The sequence below is a fragment of the Porites lutea genome, chromosome 7 (genome assembly GCF_958299795.1).
Source record: "Porites lutea chromosome 7, jaPorLute2.1, whole genome shotgun sequence".
Lineage (NCBI taxonomy): Eukaryota > Metazoa > Cnidaria > Anthozoa > Scleractinia > Poritidae > Porites > Porites lutea.
Genome location: NC_133207.1, coordinates 26,511,818 through 26,535,758, shown reverse-complemented (window position 1 = coordinate 26,535,758; position 23,941 = coordinate 26,511,818). Strand labels below are relative to the sequence as shown.

General features: G+C 39.0%; 3 protein-coding genes across 3 annotated transcripts; all 3 read left to right on the top strand.

Annotated features, from left to right (window-relative positions):
• Nucleotides 1–831: 831 nt before the first annotated feature.
• LOC140943607 (uncharacterized) lies at nt 832–8,343 on the top strand. The gene is made up of 3 exons (XM_073392727.1): nt 832–1,444; nt 3,427–3,685; nt 6,099–8,343. The coding sequence occupies exons 1-3, from the start codon at nt 978–980 to the stop codon at nt 6,396–6,398; spliced, it is 1,026 nt and encodes a 341-aa protein (XP_073248828.1). The 5' UTR covers nt 832–977; the 3' UTR covers nt 6,399–8,343.
• A 2,872-nt stretch (nt 8,344–11,215) lies between these two features.
• On the top strand, nt 11,216–12,010 carry LOC140944696 (adenosine receptor A2a-like). The gene has a single exon (XM_073393814.1). It carries the CDS (start codon nt 11,216–11,218, stop codon nt 12,008–12,010), a length of 795 nt encoding a protein of 264 aa, XP_073249915.1.
• A 3,308-nt stretch (nt 12,011–15,318) lies between these two features.
• Nucleotides 15,319–16,215, top strand: LOC140944695 (adenosine receptor A2a-like). Its single transcript, XM_073393813.1, has one exon. It carries the CDS (start codon nt 15,319–15,321, stop codon nt 16,213–16,215), a length of 897 nt encoding a protein of 298 aa, XP_073249914.1.
• The last annotated feature ends 7,726 nt before the right edge of the window (nt 16,216–23,941 follow it).

Below are 23,941 nucleotides of genomic sequence, written 5' to 3'. Positions count from 1 at the left end.
TCAAATAGCAGTTGTTATACGTTGAACTTTATTTTTTGCTGTTCTTGCTATGCTTTTAGGCTGCAGACGTTCGGGGTTTTTTTCTCGGTGAAAAGTGTGAAATTTTCCTTCATTTTCACCGGCTCCATCAAAAACTAGTGAACTATATAAACTCAACCTCGTCTAGTAGGGCTTCTGGGCTGTGGTATTTTTTTCTGATGATAACCTGTATTATTGACGTAATTTTATCGGAAATCGCGAAGATCCTTAGTACTCTGGGGCCCGTTTCTCGAAAGTCCCGATAATTAACGGGCCCGGTAAGCCGTCTACGTTTATATTAAAGATCGAGGTTTCAAAAGTTTTGCATCTAGCATGATAAAACTATCAGTTAGTGAAACAAAATGAAGCAGTTTGCTAACCAGGACCCGCGCTCTTATTCTTTATATTTCGATTTGAATATTTGATTTCGGGCCCGAAAAGTTACCGGGCAGAAAGAAAGAGGCGGCTCCTGGCGAATCCGCTGATCCGGGTGCACGTGACATGTAACGGCATCGCGATCTATCAAGATAGAGGAGGGAGGGGTAACCCGGGAACAAGCTCCTCAGAAGGTAAAAAAAAATGGGACGAACAAGGCAAGAAAAATAAAATCGTCGAACGAGCCTAGTCGAGTGGGCATAGTCCCAAGCTTGGTTCGCCTCTATCTTAGCCCTCTCCCTGTTACTCGTCTTAACAGTTTTTCTTCTGCGTTTTCCCCTGCCCAAGCCCAGTACGGTCAGTACGGTCAGTACGGTCATGCTCAATGCTTTGATTGGACGCGAGGTGGAGGACTAGGAACGAGTCGAGCTGTAAAAGTTGTTTTCGTTTGGAGGCCATTGGGTCCAAGGCGGGAGAAACGGTGAGTTTAGCTTTCGCTTTGTAGGTTTTGCGCAAAATTTACACCAGGAGCGGAAATGTTATTGCCATTTTAACGCGGTTATCACAAATTTGAATGTTAGAAGATGCCAAAAGACCGAGAAAGATCGCATGAAGACAAAGACCGAGAGAAAAGATCGCATTCTAGGTCTTCATCATCTCGTCACCGGCGCACTAAACATAGCAGTGGACGTCGGGAAAGCTCACGAGAGCATCGCAGGCATAGACCGTATCAACGCGAAAAAGATTCTCTGTCATCGACGCATATTTACTTTACAGGATCGGACATAACTCCCTCCGTTTCAGTTCACACGGATCACGTAACACTCGCGTCTAACTTGAGTTCGTTAGTAAACACACAGGATGGCATGCTAGAAATCTTTGAAAATTGCTGTCAGATGTTGGAGCGATTACGCCAAGATCATCAGGCTACCAATTCTGCACTTTGGCGAAGCAGTTCTTCGTCTTCAAGTGACGGTTTGAGGCACCGGGGAGCTAATAAGTCTAATTTAGTTCCAGTGCCTCTAACAGCTACAAAGAAATCTAAACCGAGGTGAGGTTGTGGACGCCATTGATCTATGTTGTGAAGGCAAACTCAACCACCCGGAAGGGAAGTTCGGATATTTTATTTTTACTGATACTTTAGCAGGGTCCCAAGTCTCTATTGTCTCCAATATTATTTTATTTTATGGGCAGAGAAATATTCAAAGTCTTTTAGAGTTGGTTATGGAAGTTCAACAATACCAAGTTAAAGTAGCCTGCGTAGCAAGCGTTTCCAATCGAGTTATTGCGCGAAAGTTAGAGCGGAAGCAAAAAAAAGGTGGAAGGGGAAGGGGAGAAGAGGAAACGCTTGCCCGCAAACCCCACGATTCTGGAAAACGCCCCTTGATATTTCACGGTTCGGTGTATTTGTAAATTGACAGCTCGTCAAAATAGAAGTATAACGAACAGATTTAACCCTTGGATTACCAGATTTGTAAAATTACTTTGTTCTCTAATAGAACACGTTGCTGGCGATTGCACGAACTGTAATAAAAAAAGATTTACGATAAAAAAACTCTAAGCGATTGCTGCGAAATTTCTTGTTTTTCATTGTGTGACTTTTCGTCTGAAACCTTGTCGACACATCAAAAATGATTTGTCCGAAACAATTCACTTCGCTGGGTATAAGTTTTGCAGAGTGGTTGCTCTTCAGCCTGTGTCGAAACGTTCTCTACAATACGTGCCGCTAAATTTCCAATAAACAAAAATAATCTTTTGATTTCAAAAAGCTGACAAATCGCTTGTCCATGGCGGCTTTAGCTAGTGTCGAATACCTATGTTCTGATTTATGTTGATGTTCTTATCTCCAACAAACAGTCCATTTTTTCCAGTCAGATCCGCACGCCGTCATTCTCAATGAATTGGCCTTCCCTAGTCTCCACTGCTCAATCTCCAATTATACTTTGAAGACTCTGATCTCATAAACCTTTGCACAAACACGATTCAAATATATATCAGTCCAAAGTATTTGTAATCTGCGACCACAAATCAGATGAGACCAGATCTGTGACGCATGAAAACAAAGCATACCTGGTTTGATTGATGTTTCGAATGCTAAGTATTTAACACTACCCGCACTGCGCCAATCAGAAGCTGCATTCGTGGGCGAACGCAGTTTTTCAAAATCGTGGGGTTTGCAGGCAAGCATTTCCTTCTTTCCCCTCCCCCTCCGCCGTCATTCATTTTTTTGCTCTTGTCTCAGCTTTCCAGACGAACCCCGCGAGGAAACGCTTGCTACGCAGGCTAAAGTTAAAGTACCCCCTCTGAGTCCCCTCTCCCTTCAATTCCCACAATATACACCATGGCCTTTTGTTGTGGATTGGTGACTGCTAAGCATTGCATTGTGGAACAGAGATGCTGTTTGGATTTATATAGCAAGATAACTTTTACCAAATTTGCTGTTGTTGTTTTTTGCACAGTCAAATCCAATTTCTTGAATCCTCCCAATACAACTGTATTTTCAGCCAGTGCGCTAGTGCTATCTACTGTATGCAAGCAGCTCTCACATTTTGCTGCTCTGGGCTGCTTTTTGCTGGTCTTAGTTTATGATTCATTGGAGGATGACTTTCCTGGATCCTTAAACTCTAAAATCAAAATTTGAATTCTCATTTGTTGCCCCTATTCATTTCCTACAGAAGTACTGCGGAGAAGTTGATAAATATCAAACAATTCATCTTGTGTGATCATGTCCGTAATTCTCATGACCACTCTGTTTTACAAAGCATTGATATTACAAGGAGAAATCTGATGCTGATAACTCTTAGAAAATCTACTTGTCCCAGACTACCAGAGGGGACCTTTCTTGAGCCCTGGGGAAAGATGAATATGAAATAATATGAAAATATGAAAATTCATATTTCTCTATTTCATCTATGAAATTCATTTATTCATCATTTCAAAGTGACTATATAAGACAGTCAATAAATGAATCTGTCATGTGGATGAACTAAACAAAATGTATTTTGTTATATTATTTCTTTTGTCTTAATGCAGTTTTAGCCAGATGATGGAGCTACGCAAAGTAACAGATCTTGTTCCGGCTGCGCAGACCAAACAACAGCTGCATCAAAAATTGTTGTCCCATTCTGAAGCGAAACTTGAATCCATCGACATTTCCTTGTTCTGCCCCCTCACTCATTCACGAATCGTAACCCCAGTGAGAGGAAAGAAATGCAGACATGTTCACTGTTTTGATGGCGAGGCCTTTTGCAATTTGATGTGGGAGAAAGACCTTGCAAAGTGGAAGTGCCCAGTAAGTAGTACCTACCAAAACAATCCTCACGGGATTCAAGTAGTACCCACCAAAACATTAGGGAATTTAAGATAGGTTTAAGGTGACGGCCACGAAAATGGCACTTAAAAAGTGAATTTGTGTTGTTTCAATCTCATTGCCATTTCTCCAACTCATTAACTTTGTCAAATGCAAAGCAAACTCTTTTTTAGCCAAATTCCTAAGAACCATATTCAAGTTCAGAAAGAGAAAGAAAATTTAGCCGTCGCTTGTTTAGGTCCTCCATAAGACATGAAATTAGGCATTTTTCCGTCGTAGTCGGGCAGTGATGGCAAAGAAATGTACAAAAAAGTGTGTTACCCTTGCAGAGTTGTTGTTTTGCTTATTCAACCATTTTGCTTTTTTGATGTTCTCCTTGTCGTCAGCGTCATGGCTTCTTAAAGTCCCTATAAATGGACTATTGATACAGACGAAAGCTACAAGACTAAAATCTCAGACTTTGAGACTAGAATTTGTTTCTTCATAAATCGATAGATTTTAAGGTAATTGAATAGCTGTAATTGTGAGGAAGTAGACTGTGACGAGTCATTATTTTTACCTTAGGTGTCAGTTGCAGTTCAATAGGTCAGATATTGCTATCCACCAGGCCCCAGTTCTTCAAAAGCTGGATAGCACTATCCACCGGATAAATCTTTATCCAATGGATAGTGCAATTGGCTTCCCTAATACTTATCCACTGGAGGGAGATTTATCTGATGGATAGCGCTATCCAGCTTTTGAACAACTGGGGCCAGGTCCTGGTTGTTCAACAGTGGGTAACGCTATCCACCAAATAAATCACTATTGGGCGGATAAGTATTAGGGAAGCCAATTGTATTATCCACTCAATTAGAGATTTATCCAGTGAATGGTGTCATCCACCTTTTGAACAACTGGGAACAGACCCACCCAAGTGTGAAAGTTCAAGCAATTTCACAGTAACTTGTTTGGGTAGAACTGTTATTCTGTCAAGGGAGACTCTCTTTAGTTAGAAAACTGGACTGAGAGTTTCTGTTTGATTTTTGTTTTGGTTTGATTTTTTTTTCACATTACAAAAAATATAAAATGATTTCATTTGATTTAAGTTTTTATTTTAGATATTCCTTTTTCCGGTAGGGGAATGTGAGCTTTACTTATTGTTCAAATTCTTGCTTATTAAGTGTTGCTGTGATCACTTATATTTGGACAAGAAAGCTTAGAAAATTACTTGTCCAGTAAGAAACTTCTTCTAATGACTGGATGGGGCTTTTTTAGCTCTGAAACAAATCTTTGGGTTTTCTATATTACACCAAGTTTAAAACGAAGCATTTTAGCGGAGCTCTCGCGCTCGAAGCGCGCAGCGGAGCACCATGGGTAAGAAAATGTGGTAATCTACCCATCTGAGAAAATTTGGTAATCACATGACCGTACGCCCGACCGTCCGTCCGCACCACAGGCATACCAATGTAAAATAACTCAATCAACAGGTATGGCGACCCAAATGCAAATCGAGGTTATTTTGGCGGGAAATCGCATAGCCACCCGCGTCTTGTAAAGCAGAGGCAGCTAAAATTTCAATAAAGACGAAACCGGAAAGCGGAAATTGTTTCTGTATCCGTGTTTTCTAAAGTATTGAGCTTAGATTAATTGTCATGTCCACAAATTTGGAATATAGAGCAAGAGAAAGACAGAAAAAAAAGAGAAAAAGCGGCAGGCCAACGAAACTCAACGAGAAAAAAGGCGACAGAGATCTAGAGCGAGAGATAAAAAACAAAGGAGAAATTTTTTTGTTGGAAAAACAACATGAAAATTTTGTAGCAGCGGTGACAAAATGAGAAATGCTAGCGGCCACCAATGCAAGAAGAAAATGAGCGGCAGTGAAAAAAAAATGAACGAGAACACGTACGACATTTCCTCCATAAAAACGTTTTTGGAAGTTTCAAAGTTTTTTCAAAGTGAGCTGCACGTGCAAAGTTGCTTTTTTGCTAATTAGACCTATTGTTGTTTTTCACCGTTCTCCGGCGTTGCCTTCGCCGCTTAGCATTACACGATTTTATATTTTGTTTGAACAAACCATAGTTATTAGAGGAGACTGGTTATGAAAAGCGGCAAACATCAATGATTAAAACAACAGTGCTGCAGTTTACATTGGAAGCACCCTGAAAGTGCACAATCCTTTGTTTTCTGTTGGCAAATTGTTAAGGAATAAATTAATGCAACGTTTTTATTGGTCAATACAATCAAAATGATAGGAATTCTTTTGAACGTTGTGCACTTTCAGGTCCACAAAAACATATAACAAAGGAGTCTGACGGGTTTCATAACCATTCCTCTCAATTAACTATGAACAAACTATAAATATTATCGAGAGCTTCGCTTTTAGCCCTGGCTAAATCTATATATTATAAATTTGCAGATTTGTAAAGGTCCAACACCACTGTCTGAGTTGATTGTGGATGGATTAATTGTCGAAATCCTAGCATCAGTTCCAGAGGACGTGAAAAGTGTGGAGTTCACATCTGATGGATACTGGAGATTGAAGCAAGGAGCTTCACTACCCTCTGCAAACACATCTTCAATCAGCTTGAACTATAACCAAGGAAATAATGAGGTCATTGACCTTACCTTTGACACCCCAGAGAAAGTAATTGTCAAGAAAAATACTTTAGTCAGCAATACCACTCCCCCTGTTATTGATCTGACTTTGTCTCCTTGAGACATAGTCAGATCAGTAAATACAAGTCAAATAGTTGCTAGTGCGTTGTAAGTGACTGGTACGAGCATAGAAAATGAGCCACTGTCATTAGTTGGGTAATGCAGGAGTTTCAGCAAAACACCTAGCCTGTGAACAGGCCTTCTAGCCTTGTATGGATAAAACCTGGATAGTGCTATCCAGTGTGTAAGCATTAGAGAAAGCTGTTGTGTTGTCCACTGGATAGTGGTTTATCAAGTCCACGGATAGTACTATATGTTTTGCAAACAACTGGAGCCTTGTTGGAATAAGAAGGAAAAGTAATTTGAAGGGGTGTAATCACTTTTTGCCCTATCCCTCAGTGGTAGGAGTACCTATTCACAGGCTAAAGGTACCATAAGAATGCCTACTACACAGACTAAAGAGAGAAGGGAAGTGCTTACTAAGGCAATTGACCTATGTTACGGGTAACCGAAGAGGAGGCATGGTCAGGAATTAGCAATAAAAAGCAACTATCCCCTGAAGGGGAGGTGAATAGTAGTGGATTATTATACCGAGATGCGAAGCATTGAGGTATATATCTAGTGCTATGAACCGACTCTGAGAGGGCTAGTTGTTTTAGTATTTACCAAATCAGTTGGATAAAAATCAAAAAGAAAGTTTTTGTAAACAAAAGACGTCACTTTGTTCGAGTTTGTTTATGTTTCAATTGACATTGTTTTGGGATTTTTTTACAATTTTTTGCAAATTCAGTGAGAAAATTTTTTTCTATCGACCAGTAAACACCAACAAGCCAAATTTTGTCTCTTTATTGGTATTTGTTGGCATAGCTGCTTCATTTACCGCTAAAATTTCATCTTTCAAAACTGTCACGAAACGAGAGGCCATTTTGAATCCCATCCTAAACAGTGAATATCCAAGGATATTCGGAGTTACAGAAGCCAATCAGAACGCATAAAAATTGCTATTCACTGATTTGGTGACTACTAAGATGTAATACAATCCCGTTTTCTATTCATCCTTTTTCTTCTTGTGTAGTCTCGACTTCTACAACTGTTCACCTATTGCTGGAATCTAAGGGAGGGTTACTTGTAAGCCCTCTGCAGCTTAGGGTGATGTGACTTATCTTATGCCTTAATTATGGGATACAACCCTAAATATACCAGGGATTGAAAGAGAGCAAAGTAATTTTGGGGGTCTGTGGGTAAAATATCTGAACAGTCCGATTTTTTGGACTCAGCAACTAAGAAAGTGACATACATGTACACTCATCAATGGGAAAAGTTACTGGACCACACACCTTGTGATCCAAAAATTATTTCCTTGCAAACCCTTTCCATAAGCTTCATACTTTTTCCATGAAGCAGGTCATGTGACTCTGAACTGATGGGCTTTTTTCCTAAACCAAATTTCTCACAATGTGGGTTAAATTTATAACAAATTCAATGACTAAGAAAAGTGTTTTGTTCAGTAAGTGTTATAAGTTATGATGATACTTGATTGTTTTTCCTCACAATGTGCTTATCAGTTGCACAGCTTCAGTGTTAAAATTTGTGCAAAAGATGTGCAAAGTGTGACACACCCAAGAAGGTTGTTTAGGTAAATAAAAATACAAGTCAAACCAAAGGATAATCTCAACTAGATATCAGTTGAAATATCTTCTATTTCTGTTTTCCCTTTCTTCCTCAACAGATGGCAATTTGAAAATTCACCTAAAAATTTCAAATTCCTGTTTGAAAAATCTTAAGAAATAAATAGTAGTAAGCGAAACTTTTACCCAAGACGTTTCATTTGAATAGTAACACCATAGGATGTTGTCCACAGATTCAGAAGTCAAAAGTACACACTGACTAGCAGCTCCATGTGAGGGTACTACTGAAGAGGTTTGATATGATTGGTCAGTCTATAGGATTTCATCCACAAACTCAATAGAAAGAACTACATGTGAAAAGTGCAGGGAAAGTAGAAGGGAAAGCAGAACACTTTTTCATGTGGGGGAAGAGGAATGTCTGACTAGTGACTTCAAGGGTGGGGGGGGGGGGGGGGGCAGACTCCTCGTAGTCTTAATTTTTTTTTGCAAAAAGTGGGGGTCTTAGTGCCCCCCCCCCCCCCCCCCAAGTTCACTGCTGCTGTGCCGTCCCTGTTAACAGGGAATTGTAAATGGATAATTGTATTTAATATTTCATATTTTTTGGTAGGAAGAAAACAAATTATAAATCTGTGTACAAGGAATAATAATAAATTGTATTGTTATAATATTCCGGACTGCCATTGGTTGACTCTTGGTCACGTGGCCTTGACTAAATGCAACCCCTCGGCCGATCTTCACACAATTTAGCACTGGTACCCCGTTTGGGCTACAACAGCAAGAGAAGAGACTTTTTTCCCAATTCAGACCACGTGATGTTCTCCAAGGAATTGTCCTTTTGTCTTATAGCGGAGCTCAACGCACGCGAGCGTAGCCCCATACCTAAGAAAATGTGGTAATCTACCCATCCGAGAAAATTTTGGTAATCTCGTGACTGTACGCCCGACCGACCGTCCGTCCACACCACAGGCATACCAATGTAAAATAACTCAATAAACAGGTATGGCAACCCAAATGCAACTAGAGGTTATTTTGGCGGGAAATCGCATAGCCACCCGCGTCTTGTGAAGCAGAGACAACTAAAGAGTCAATAAAGACACAAACGGAAAGCGGAAATTGCTTCTGTATCCGTGTTGTCTAAAGGATTATTAAGGCATAGATTAATTGTCATGTCCACAAATTTGGCATATAGAGAAAGAGAAAGACAGAGAAAACGAGAAAGTAGGCGAAAGGCCAGCGAAGCTCAACGAGAAAAAGAGCGGCAGAGAGCTATAGCGGGAGATAAAACACAAAGAAGACATTTTTTAGCTTGAAGAACAACATGAAAAATTTGTAGCGGCGGTGAGAAAATGAGAATTGCTAGCAAGCACCAAGTTGAAAATGAGCGTACGACATTTTCTCCATAAAACGTAAACAAGAAGTTTCTTGAAGTTTCACTTTGTAGTCGTGCAAAACAACGGCAAAGAAATTTACAAAAAGGTGCTGCGCCCCTGCTCGACGTGCAAAGTTGCTTTATTGCTTATTGGACCTATTTTTGTCTTTTCACCTTTCTGGTTGCCTTCGCCGCTTAGCATTACACGATTTTCAGCGGATTTTAAAAAATTTTGTTTGAGCAAACTATAAGTATGATCGTGAGCTTCGCTTTTAGCCTTAGCTAAATTAATATATTATTACATACGTACATATGCACGTGGATGCACCGGCATAGGACGACATTTGAAAGAAGCAGTTCTCTGAGGTACCGTCACTTGGTCTGAAATGGGACAACAAAACATACAAGCTAAAAAGGTCTAGTGATGAAAGATTGGTGGAAAGTGAAAGTCTAGGAATACTGTAAACTGCCTCCCCCCAGTTATATGCCCTTCTATCTTTAAGCAAAAAATCACAACCGATGATAAGCCCCTACCCCAATGTATTGAGATGAATTTGATGACGTCTTGAAGCTTAAAACACAATAGAAAATGCAAAACGTAACTGAACTGCTAAAGCTCTATTCCGGTTGTACTGATCCCCCTTGGATATGAGCCCCTCCGTTTATAAGCTCTGGGATTATAAGGGGCACTTTACGGTATACAATAAAACACTTTCTAATGTTAGAACATCATGATCAGGACTCACAGAAACACAAAACTGTTGTTTCCCTCGGCACCTGACATTAAGTGTATAATCTCAAAGGTTTATAAAACATTTAGTAAATTGTTAATATTTTCACAGTGAGTTATAAAAATTACCTCCTCGTATGCTTTCTTGAATACATTTCCCTCGGTTTCTCTGCACGATTTCACAATATAAACAGATGTTTTTTCTTGTTTTTTCTTTCTTCTGTACTCCTTAAAACGTAGATTACATAAAATCCAGCAATATGTTGAATCTTACATTAATTTTGTTCCGTTCAGTTTTAGTCAGAAATCCGGCTGTTATCCGGCTATTAATCGAAATTAAAAAATTCAATTTTCAGCTTGAAAGCAGTGTAGAGGATTAGTTTTCACTACATCAAAACAATATACATTGTTGTCATTCCACTTAAACATTTTTGTTAACCTTAAACCGTCTTAAAACGTTTGGAATTAATAGCATTTTAATGAACAGATACCTAGCATACCCAACGCCGGGAAAAATGGAGCATTTTAGTGGGGAAACAAAAGGATAATGTGCAAAGCCTAATGAAGAGTTGGCTGGGGGATTTGAACCAATCAGAAACGAACATGCCGGAATGACTCGTAATTGCTAATATTTTCCTGGTGGAAATTTTAACATCGAAGCGTATACAAGACCAAGAAGGGATAAAAGGACTTATAATTGTGAAGGGCAGAAGTTTTCTTTCTAGTTCTTTCACTTATATGCATCTATAAGTGTACTTCAGTGGTCTTTAATGGCATTGTGCTATTGAGTAGCCGAATTGGAAACAACGTGAAACCCAATCTCAAAGCTCGTAAAGTAGAACGGATGCATCGCTCTAATGCCGTTAATCGTAGCTTAATACTGCACTATAATAATATTGTCAATAGAAAAACTAGTCTTAAACAAAGGACCAGGAAGAAGAGTACTTAACTAAAACTGTCAGAAATTATTTAAAAACCGTAGGTGCCCTTTGATTTAACATCATAAGCTCAGCTCCTAGTTGACGGTAAAGGGTAGCACAAAAAAAATGGAAAGCCATAACTCTGCTCCCCTCTACGTAAGTTCTGTCATAACTGTTGTTTTTAACAGCATAACCTGCCCGTTAACATTTCTGCTAAACGTGCTTGTGATTATGGCTGTAAAGAAAACATCAAGACTTCAGACGAAAACCAACATGTTGCTGGCCTGTTTAGCAGTGACTGACGCAAGTACTGGTCTGTTAACACAACCTTTGTTCATTGTGTGGAAAGCGTTTTATTTACTCGAGGTACCAGACGAAGACGCTGTTGGAACTTTTTACTTCTCTGTTTCACGTGGTTTGACTATCTGTTCAGCGCTTCATCTGATGTTGGTGACTTGCGAGAGACTGATAGCCATCAGATTCACTTATCATCACCCTCATCTTGTCACAGGGCGAAATATTAAGGTGGCAGTCATCGTATTTTGGCTTATTTCTATTTCTAATATAATAGGCGGACGGCAAGATTTTATCTTCGAGGCTATAAGATCGCTTTTGAACTTTTCAGCCGTTCTTATTGTCGTTTTTTGCGTTCTTTTCATTGTCTTTGCCTACGCAATTTTGTACCGTGAAGTACGTCGACAGCGAAAAAATATAAAAAATCAACAGCTACCACAAGAAGAGCAACAAAGAATTGCTAAACAAAACAAAGCGCTTAAGACAACTGTGTTGGTAGTGGGTGCCGTTCTCGTATGTTATGTACCTGTTATCTTGACAGTCTTGGTATTTTATTTGTTTGGACTTGACAGTGGATCATGCGTGTATTGTCCGTGGGTTAGTACCTTTATAATGTTAAACTCATTTATCAACCCACTGATTTACTGTTGGAGACAGAAAGAGATGAGGCAATATGTCCTTAGCTATAGATTTTCTTGTACCACGGTTGTTGAACCCTTAGCTAATGCTTAAGGATCTGGAGAATGCTGGTCCGTTTCCACCACGCGCACTGATTAACTTTGACTCACTCACTTAGCTAGCCAGTTGTACTTTACAATGTGTAATCATCGGGTAGAATATAGTAAAGAGTAAAACTCTTTATTTCTCAAAGTTGCGTTGCCTTTTTTTGGTATATAAAAAAAATGCAAACAACGCCAGTAAAGATTTAGAGTGAGCCATTGTAATTTACAGTAAGTTAGTGTCCGCTCAAGGCCGGGTGGTTTGTTGACTGGTTCGTTTCGGGAAGATCTTTCTACATTTTCTGGAAACCGAACGAATGATTGTGAGCTCAGAATTTTAAAGGTATTTTCAAGCGTCACAAAAATGATATTTATGCTGGTTTAATTTTTTGCCCCTATCCCCCGTGAAGTTGAACCTGTTTTTCTTCGATAAACATGCATTTGGTTCGTGATTGGTTCATTTAAACTCCATTTTCATGAAACAAAACTCGCCACATGTTGTCTTATTTTCTCAGGTTTTTTTTTTTAGATATTCTTACTATTTTCAGTCCCCATATTAAAAATTCGTATACGTCTAATTGACGCAGGTCAGCTTTCGGCAGCGTGCGACGCTGATATTTGTTCTCTTTCGCTTGATCCCGATCGTCAAACAGCTTAGCTCTAGTCTTTCTCTTCATAAATCAAAATGCATGTTGTATGGGACAGCGCGTCTAACATCTTCCAGCAACATGCCAGGCCAGATAATTATTGGGTTGTCTTTGCAGTGCCAAAATGCATGAGGGCCTTTTTGGGGGGTACTGCTGCATGACAGGTGCTGGTTAGTTTTAGGGGTTTTAATAGGCCCGGCATTTCCGAGTTGCTTCAACTGACCTGTTTTAAGGCGAGGCTAAGTGCGAAGCCATCGTGAAAATGATTTTTTAGTCTCCTGCAAATAAAACTTATTTTCACAAAAAATGTTTGGCACTTTGCCTCGTTATAAAATTGAGAGTTTCACCAGCCTGCGTAGCTGTCAGGATAAGCTAGCGAGTACCCCAAGCACATCAATCCCGCCAGCTACGTATAGGCTAATTAATGGAACACGAAGAGGCCTATTAGCTTTTATAGAGTGCACGAAAAGAACACGTGGTGTGCGCGTTCTCGAAATATCTCCTTTTGCCTGAAAAACAAACAAAGAAACCAAACCGAAAAAAAAAAACAACAACAACAAAAAAACCTGTGCCCGCTATCTACTTTTGATCTCATAGTACATTCAACCATTATTCATCGGTGGAGATCGTGGCACATGTATAATACAATGAAACCCCATCTTCTGAACTGACTAAAAGGGGTAAAAGCTTCTCAGATACGAAAATGATTGAGTGTTATCGCGTATGATCCTAACTGGGGACGTTCGAATATGGAGTGATAATCGCCCGACTTATCCACGTTTATCCCCCCTTTTTTGAAAAATGAGAAGAAGAAATAGGCGCGAATTCCTTTTTTAATTGCTCACCGGCACACTGGTCCTTTTTTCCCATGGAAACAAACTTATATTCATTTATTTAAAATATCACCCGTGCATACAACTTTTCAAGAGCCACTGAAATGTCAACTTCCCACTTATTTCAGCTGTGGTTAACAAAAGCTTTTTTGTCTTTTCTTTCTCTTATCAGTTGTCAGTTTTCAGCTACCGGCTAAAAGTCGGTCATTAAAAATTAACATAGTTATATATTAACATATAGCCGAAATAATAAAAACCACACCAACAGGCAAGTCTGGGCCAGGCAGCTTGAATTGACTTAAATAAAATAAAGGGTTGAGTCAGGAAGAGAGTCAACTTTTGTGGCATGTTTTCAAAGATTCCTCTAGACAGGCTTATGATTAACATATTTGGTCAAACGTTTTCAAAACATAACATTTGCCATTTTTGCAATATAAGTATATAAAATAACTGAGTTGTTAACTTTTCCCGCTATTAATATTCATTCAAAATATTTTGCAGTTTCTGATTGGCTCCAATCTTCTGACTTATTCTTCTCAACTATAGCTTTTACCATATATATTTGGAAGATGCGAGCAATATACCACGATCGGTTTGATGGTATAATTGAGTGGAAAAGAGGCTGCTTGGGCAGTAGTGAACTGAAAAATTGCGTTCACAGCTAAGAGCAGAATTTCTGACTTAATCTGAATGGAACTGCAAGAATTCGCAAAACATATAGCTCGATGAATGTTATCCACTTTTTTAGGAGTATCTGCAATACAAAACAGTCCGTTTATATTCTGAAACCGTGAATCTCTCTTGTGCCGATAAATAGGCCAAAGTTTTGAAGAATATCTAAGAGGAGGTAAGCTCGTTAAGAAATTGGATGTATTTTGAATGAATAATAAAACCGTTATTGAATTATATTTGGCTTTTGGTAATGATGTGGAGAATTATGCTGATCTCTGAGGATGTTATCCACCTCGGCTTTCAGCCTCGATAGATAACATCCTGCTCGATCTGCATTGTTCTCCACATCCCACTCAGCCTCATTCAGTAATTGTTAATTATTTTCATGGTGGAAATTTAATAAAGATCATTCCACAAAGCGTATACAAATCCAAGAAAGACCCAGTCACAAAGACGTCAACTCGCACTTGAGGGAAACAAATTTAAACCCAATGTTAACCTAAGCATAATTAATAACAAAGCCATGCATTCCGAGTAATTTAGTCTTAGTTGAGCAAAGGATCAGCAAGGAAATCACTTTAATTTATAAGGAAATAAATCAGAAAATCTTTTCACAATAAGTTAAAAAATGATTCTGCCTTTCTTTCTGTATAATAAAGTACTGAACTGAAATATTAACTTTTAACGAAGTTTACATACATTTCCTTCATCTTCAACATTGGCAACGTCACCTGCTACTGATTTTCATGGTGGAAATTTAAAGTTCATTCAACAAAGCGTTTACAAGGCCAAGAGAGGGAAAAAAGACTCAATTACGTACGGAGACGTCATCTCATGCGGAAGAAAACTGTCTCGCTCCTTCACTAATGCATTTATATAAGTGGCTTCAGAGGCTCACTCGGCCTTAATGCCATTGTTTCTTTACGGAGCCGCAATCACCTAAACCCAATTTTAAAAAGCATAAAGTGATACATCGTCCAAGCATAATAACACAGCCAATAGAAAAAAATAGTTAAATTGAAGGATCAGGAAGAAACTTATTATAACCGAGAAACTGTCAGGAATTACTTTAAAAAACAGGTGCTTTTTGCATCATAAGGTTTTCGACTCCCAAGTTCTAAGTTGACGGTAAACAGCAACAAAAAAAGGAAAAGAAAGAGATGGAAAAAATGGAAAACCATGACTCTCTTTCTCTCTATGTAAGTTCTGTCATAACTGTTGTGTTTAACAGCATAACCTGCCCGTTAACATTTCTGCTTAACGTGCTTGTGATTATGGCTGTAAAGCGAACATCAAGACTTCAGACGAAAGCCAACATGTTGCTGGCCTGTTTAGCAGTGACTGACGCATTTACTGGCCTCTTGACACAACCTTTGTTCATTGTGTGGAAAGCGTTTTATTTACTCAAGGTACCGAACGAATACGCTGTTGGAATTGCTCATCTCTGTGTTTTACGTGGTTTGACTATTTGTTCAGCGCTTCATCTGATGTTGGTGACTTGCGAGAGACTGATAGCCATCAGATTCACTTATCATCACCCTCATCTTGTCACAGAGCGAAATATCAAGGTGGCAGTCATCATATTTTGGCTTATTTCTATTCCTAATATGGTAGTCGGACGCGAAGATTTTAACATCTTTGAGAAATTTCGATCGGTTTTGAACTTTTTAGCAGTTTTTATTGTCGTTTCGTGCGTTTTTTTCGTTGTGTTTGCATACGTTATTTTGTACCGTGAAGTTCATCGACAGCGACAACATATAAAAAATCAACAGCTACCACAGGAAGAGCAACAAAGAATTGCTAAAGAAAACAAAGCTCTTAAGACAACTGTGTTAGTAGTGGGTGCTGTTCTTGTATGTTATGTACCTGTTATCTTGACAGTCTTGGTGTTTTATTTGTTTGGACTTGACAATGGATCATGCGTGTATTGTCCATGGGTTAATACCTTTATAATGTCCAACTCATTTATCAACCCAATGATTTACTGTTGGAGGCAGAAAGAGATGAGACAATATGTTCTTAGATTTTCTTGCACTTCAGTTGTGGAACCCCAGCCTAGTCCCTAGGTGTTCACGGCTCGGTCAATCCTGGACTCTACAGTGAGCTGTGACGTCACCAAGAACCAGCCCCGTCTCCAGGGCTCTCTCTTCTTCCCTCGAGAGAGAACGGTTCGTTCTCGTGTGAGGAAGAGACAGAACCCTGGGAACGAGGTTAGCCGAGAACTTGCCCACCCTTTCCCACCCTTTTCCAGACTTCGTGCGGACCACGAGGAGAGAGAGAACACCTTAGGGTAGACTTGCTACCCTTAGCTAAAAAAGCTAGTACTTGAGGATGCGGAACTTAAATACGAGAATCAATTGCTGGTCAATTCAGTCCACCACGTGCACAGAACTCTGACTCATTCTCTTAGCTAGGAAACACGAGTTAAGATATTGTAAAAAGTAAAATTCTCAATTTGTCAAAATTGCGTTGCTTGTTTTGGTATAAAGAATGCAAACAACCCCACAGTTGCTAGAAGTTCAGTTTGTATTGACTGCATGGGTGGTACACTGTTCTCAATATTATCTCGGCTTTCCTATGGCTTTCTCAAGTTGAGCTAAATGTTGGGAAACGCCACTCCTGCTCAAGTCCACCCTTTCTCCCTTTTTTTCCCAGGTATTTTCTTGTCGGGAAAATGCTCACTACTCTAGCGGACGAATGCGCCTTCCTTAAGGCTGTGATTACAAGCTACATCAATCTTATAAAAAATAGACGAACAATTAAGACCTTCTGCCACCCCACACCCGACCCCCACACCCTAAAAAAAATCAAGGATGGGAAACTGGCGCGTGTTGGCCATTCGAGGAGAAAGGGAGATTACTTTTTCATTCATTCGGTCCCAGACAAATAGATGGAAAATTACGGACTTCACTACCCCCAAAGAAAAAAAAATTATCGAAAGAAAAAAGAAAAAAAGGATAAGAAAATAGCACGTTTAAGACTTCGTGCGCCATCACTTCAACCTTGACTCCGGGGGATGATTTTGTCCAAGATTGTCGCTCATAATATAATTACATCTAGGCGTCGATCAGATGCTTGCAGCAGAAAATCAGGATTCGAACGCGTGCGCTTCGAGTGAGAGAGGTAGCCGGCTGCAATCAATGATATTGTTAGGTGCCAAGAGAATATAATTATGTTCTCTATAAAACGCTTGGCTAATATTCATCTTGAAACAACATGATATAGTTCTGAAGTTTTAATTTATTAATATTGCAGTCAAAAATAGCTCACCAAGAGAAAAAAAAAAGATGCTGAGTCGTTAAGGGAATATTCATTTTGTTTAAGGAGTAGTCACGTGGCTGTCCAAAACTCCTCAGAATACCGTTTTTAGCCTAATGTTTCAAAGTTTAGTTTTATCGTGTGATGATGATGATGATGATGTGATACAGTGTGTTTATATGTATTAAAGAGCACAAAGAGACAAACAAGAACAATAAAAGAGCACTCAAATTACAACACTTTATAAAGCTAAGTATTTGGTTGATATTAACGGTTAGTGGTCAAATTTGAATAGAGACAAGTTTTTGTCGTTGCTATTTTTGTTGTTGAAGAAATACAGGGTTTTAGACTGCGCCCATTAGTTACAGAATTATTATCACCCCTTAATTGACTTTTATTTTGAACATATTCGTGAACACTCGATCGCCTTCAAGGAAGTAACTATATTTAAAGTGGCAGCTCCATCAACATTAATAATTTCTTTAAGGTGAAAGTCAAGACTATATGCGCCAAGATTCACTTAGTAATTTTAAATGTCATCATTAGAGTCAGTTATTACATTAGTTCTAATATAATTGCTTGCCTAATATCGCTAACACAAAAAACGATTTTCGCCTTTCGGGGGCGGGGGAGGGGGGGAGGGGGTTTGTGGGCACTCCCTTACTTATGTTCGGTAAAGACTATGGTCTTTGACCCCTTTCGGTTGGTCTGAATTGAGTATAAAGAAAAAGCCACCCACGCCGACCTAAATTTTCCAGAAGTTCCCCCGGAGTACCTACAAACGCTCACCTTGGATTGCGTGCCTCGTCATATTTAAGGTCTTAATCAGCGGTTTACCTCTCTCAGAAAAAGGAGAGGCCTACAACTGATAATGTGTCATCTTACAACAGGACACTTTGATGGTTTTATAATCCTTTCCTGTGATTGATATTTTTGTGGATTTCCTAAGAGAGGTCGGGCAATACAATAAAAAGGAAGTGGAAATTATCTAAAAGTGCCTTTGCGTGATTATTTATGACAAACAGGCTGAACTAGATTATTGGCAGATTTCCTTATTATAAATAAACGACCCTTTCCTTTTATGATGGAAACTAGGGTTGCGTCGTGAATTTAGAGCACTCTCCTTTCTCGAATGTCGTGCCAGTGGCTAGGGTTCAGGTTCCTATGGCAGCTGTTGAGTTTGTTGTTGGTTATCGTCATCTTGTCCTTTCCCTTGTTGGTTTGTCTCCATATCCTACAGAACTCCTCTCCCTTGAAAAACCTTGCGAGCAACATTCCGCCTCCTGGAGCTTGCTCCTATGCCCAGGCTAGAGGTGGCAGGCGTTGCTTTCGCGCGCTTATCATCCCTAGCGGTAACACCCACTACACAGGTTAAGCTGGCTACACCCTAGAAAAGGTGTTTTGTGGAGAAACAATGTACACTTTTACATATAAACATTTTTATTGAAAATTGCGATATTTTTTTTCAGAAAACTGAATACTTGTATGACTTTAGATTAAGTACTTTCAGTTTAAATTTGATTTTATATACTCATGCTCAATGATATAATTTGATCGAATGTTTGAACAGTAATAAACACCGGCATCTGTACCGTGAAGGAAACATCTTGATATTATTTCACAGGCTTTTACTATTCATCGACGCCTCTCCGTTTAAACACTGTCGCATTACGATTCAAGATAGGATGAGCTCATTCTCTCATGTTGGAGTAGAACATTAATTGTCACGATTTCTTTGAAATCTTGTCGCCTTCGCATGTTCTGTCTATAACGTTTAGCATAAGAAGCTGACATCACAATCAATCGGATACTGGGTCCTTGGTGGTTTTACCATCTGTATCAGACGGGTTTGAGTTTTCGTGACTGCGAAACGTTCCTATCGTTTTATTGTTTGACCCACCCAAAAATGATATGGTGTTAATAATAAATACATATAGTCAAAAATAGAAACTAATTGAACACCTTGCTAAAATATTACCTCATTAAAACTAAACTTAGAGGCTGCTCACAGCTCAGATGACTATAAGCACACCTCGGCTTAAATCTTTGTGATTTTCACTTTAGTCACTCAGTTGTCGCAGTTCTCCCCTTTCAAAAAAGAACACAAGGAGGAGAAATTACAGCCTGGCGTTTATTTTACTGATAATCCATATCTCCCTTTCCAGGGGGAGGGGGAGGGGACATCCCTCGCAATGAAATGGAAAATAACTAAAAAAACTAAACGAAAAGGGGAAAAAAGAAAGAAAAGAAGAGAAAAGAAAATAGTTCTGCATATGCCTAAAATCGAACCCAGGACCTCCTACACGCCAGGACATTTCGTTAGCACTACGCCAAGTGGGAACATACTGTGAAACAGAAATTCCGCCAGCGCATCCTATTTAAAGCTGATCGAACCCTATTAAATATGAATTCAAAGATATTTTTCAGGAGAATGACTGGTGTTTTGACGGTAAAAAACTCAACTTAAAAGTGTTTCATCAGGCCGATACGGTATAAACTCGTTTGTAAGCAAAACATGTGTTTTGTTACCTCGAGTTTCGCTCATATCTTAAGGTTAATGATCCAAATTACTTCCATTTGCTCTTAAAAGTACTTTTGCCTTCGAAATTCATCGCAAAAAGCACTATCCACTCCTAAAACGGCCACTGAAAAAAAACCAATAGAAAATGACCAAAGCAAGACACTCTTTGTAAAGCAATCCTATTGGTTGCCTGGAAACCCACAATGCACCTTGACGTCACCAACCAAACTCGATAGACTTATAGCAATGAAACGATTACCCTTAGCTTGCGACCCTCGTGGGAGCTACGAGCGATGCAAATTCCGACAAAATGATAAACTCCCCTTGGCGAGGTGAAATTCAGCTAAACTTTGACCAAAAAAATGTGGAACTTTTCATGACATTAAGCCCCTTGAAGCTGCTTTGTGAGTTGGTTTAGTTTAAATCAGGGAATACATTGAATTCTTCTCAGAATCACTGAAATGCCTGCTTATCAGCTTCAGAGAGGCTGGTACTGCGCAAGCTCAGGCTGGAAAGTGCCGCTCAGTCGCTTTCATCTGAATCTGACCAGACTAAAAAATTAGAATTTAACCGATGATCTTCTCAAAGATTAAATTCTAATAGTTACACGGCTAAAAATAAATAAATAAATAAATACATAATAATTAGACAAAATATATAGTTCCTTGCCCTGAGTAGCATATCAAAAAGTCCTGCTCAATGGTTGTCAATGTTCAATTATTAAAAAAAGGACCATTGCTTGCAAAACACTAAAAAGTACCGCTAAGTGGTTTTAACTTCACTAATCACATTAAATTGAATTGAAAGAAAGAACTCTAAATTTCTTACTTCAATGCGTCTACGGGGCACAGTTCTTACGAGTACATGAGATGTTTCCCTCTGTTCCCGTTAATATTTGTTACTGCCAGTCTTGGAGTACGATCTTGGAATCCTAACTTTAATAAGGAGGGAGGAGATTAAAATCGTGCAAACACCGGCATTTTTGGTTTAAAAAGTTACAGTTTCTTAATCTTGTTTTAGAATTAATAGTTTTACATTCCCTAATCAAGTTATATTAAATTTTAGTATGAAAACCCTAAAATACGTTAAGCACGCTGTCGGCTAAAGTAAAAGACCAAGCCTGCCCCCATATGACAGATATGAATCACTTCAGTTTGATAGATAAATGAGCTATAGCTAGTTGGAATAATGAAAGAGTCTGTGGGCTTGTACTGCTAAAATTTACGTATTACATAAGTCAAAAGAGTGGGCGAAGCTGTTATTCAGCAAACTTTTTTGAGCAAGCGTTACCGGTTGCGAAATGATCATCCCAGTTTTCTCTGTCTGGGGGTGTTAATCTTCTCCAAAGTAACACTTTGCAGCCCACCGGAAGAACAGAACGTGCGGCCCACTTACTTACAAGCAATATACTGCGCACTATAATAGGTAACTCAAGTACCTTGGAACGAATATACATGCCGTGCCTTGCACTGCAGATGCCATGCTATAGGAAGCGTTAATTGACCTTTAGTTCCCACTTCTATTGGATATTACTTGAGCTACATATACAGTATTACTGAATGAGATTCTCTTCTATGAAAAAACCTGTTTAAGGTCATTCTGAATGGTTGTTGGCTATCGCGCGGGGGTATACTCCCGCACGTAAATTTAGGATTTACGTGATATGTCTCCCGAAGTTTTTATTTCAGTTGAAGGGAAACTGAATTTAAAATTAGGTCTCAAAACAACGGTTAAAGGACACTCAAGGGGAAAACCAATTGCGCGAAATTGTTTGAAAAGGATTTTCAGTATTTCAATTCTCTCTCAAGCTCTCTCTTGAGACACATTTATAAACTGCGTAGACAGTAGAATAGTCCATCAATCGTTCAGTCGTTTTGGAGCGTGTGTTAGTTTTTTTTAGTAGTGTTCAGTTAGGTCTTGTGAATTAATGTACACTATCAAGGGCGCAATAACTTTAAGGACTTGTGTCGAACAACATGCAACATTTCGGTGTCACGTACCTAAAAATGAGGGATCCCCTAGCGGTTCGCTATATACACTTCATAGCGTCAGGAGCCGATAGTAATAGCGTGTGATTTTGTTGACCTTTTGGTACGCATTATGACCACTGGAGTCTAGCAGACTACTTAGACTCGGGATTAACGTTTTAAGAAGATTCGGCTCATTTATCTCTCTTGCGCACTGTTTTGCTATGAAAAATGATGACCCGGCTTCGCTTACCACAATTTATTCGACATTATGGGCGTGAGAGAATGACGATGTTTGAAAGAAGAAGAACAACGTTTATGAAACTGAACTGTATCAAAATCTTTATTTGTCTTTCTTTTTGTATATAGGATTATATTAATCTTCTTAAAACTACTTACAACGTTGAATTTTCACTGAAAGCACATCGTGCTGGTTTGCACATGATATCATTTCAAGCATGAAATATCTTTCTATATGATACTGCTCCAACCACAAATTCAAATTGCTTGATTATATGACAGTTGTGAGAGCTTTGTCGATGACTCTGTGCCTGTTGTCATTTTCTTAATACTTTACTTCGTTTCATTTTATTTTGCTCGCAGGCCATTTTTTTTTTCAGCTGAAGTCTCAACCGTTCGTTCGGTCTGCCCGTCACCAAGTTTAGTGAACTTATTTTTCCTCGAGAAGCATCTTCGGTATCGTTCGGAATAGAGCTTGTTTTATTTCGTTGTACACAATATATATGCTCAATATTACAACATAAACTGCATTTTGATGAATTTAATATCTGTCACTTATAATCACTGTCACGAAGAGAGATCAACCACCGTAAAAATAAGTCACACATTTGTTAGCAATCATGAACAACCAGAAAGATAATTGCTTCAGTCAGAGTGGCACTGATTGCTTGTTACCATGTTACTACTGTTACTGACCTGGCTAGTCCTTTTCAGGACTAATTGGTTTCATTTCTGTCATTAGTTTATGATTTGCGTCAATCGAAGGATTCCCCCAGAAAAAAAATTGTCTAAGGTAATTACAAACCTGCCAGGCGATGAAAAGTGTCTAACAACGCAGGTTTTGGGTTAAAGCGAACTGTAGAAACGAGGTATTTATCTTAATTGATGAAGCTCGTCAGTAAACGAGCAATCATTGAAAATGGGGGTTAATCTTTTCAAGATATACAAACCGAGACCTACCGTGTCTTTTTAAATTTTATCTTAAAATCGATCGACGAATTTCTGATTATTGGGAAATTAAGGCTGTTAATCTCCTGTCTAAGTTAAGAGAGGGACCTTTATCTTAAGTGAAATCAAATAGCAATACATCTTCCCTTTATATAAGCATCCCTGCAGTGACTCAGTCTAATTCAATGGCCTAATCGTGCAAGTATTCAACCCGTTCACGTTATTTTTCTTTAAAAGATGGAAAGTCATACATTCAATCTCGGGTCACTATTGAGATATTGCTCTTGTGGGCATTACTCCTTGTAACAAAGGAAATTTAATATGACAGTAAGTGGTATCAGACCCATGTACCCTGGTGCAGAAAACACGTATTCAGTGTTATGGGTGAAATGAAAGGAGATGAAGTATTTTGCTTTAACATCAATTCTTATCAGTTTGATAATAATAATAATAATAATAATAAAAAATCGGTGAGAGGTTTTGCCGGCTTTTAACCCCTTCACGTACCAATCACTTCACGGTGGTATCTTAGTAGTTCAAGTCATTTCAGTGGATGTTGTTGTTCTTGATGAATTTTCCCGTAGGACTAATTAAAAACGGAGGTCTTTACCTTTAGGGCGCGGAAATCGAAATGCTCCGGAGCCGGGCGTTGTAAACGGCGTGGTTGTTTAGTCAACAAGATCCGTCTAGATAAAAGCCAACTAATGACAAAAGTATTTTCTAATAAGAGACCACGGGTTTAAAGAACCTCAAAGGCTTCTTTCGAAATCACGACAGATAATTAAACTGAACAATTCAAGTGTGTCTCCGTTAAGATAAATCTGGCAACCACAACTTGAAATAGCCGCCAACCGGTAA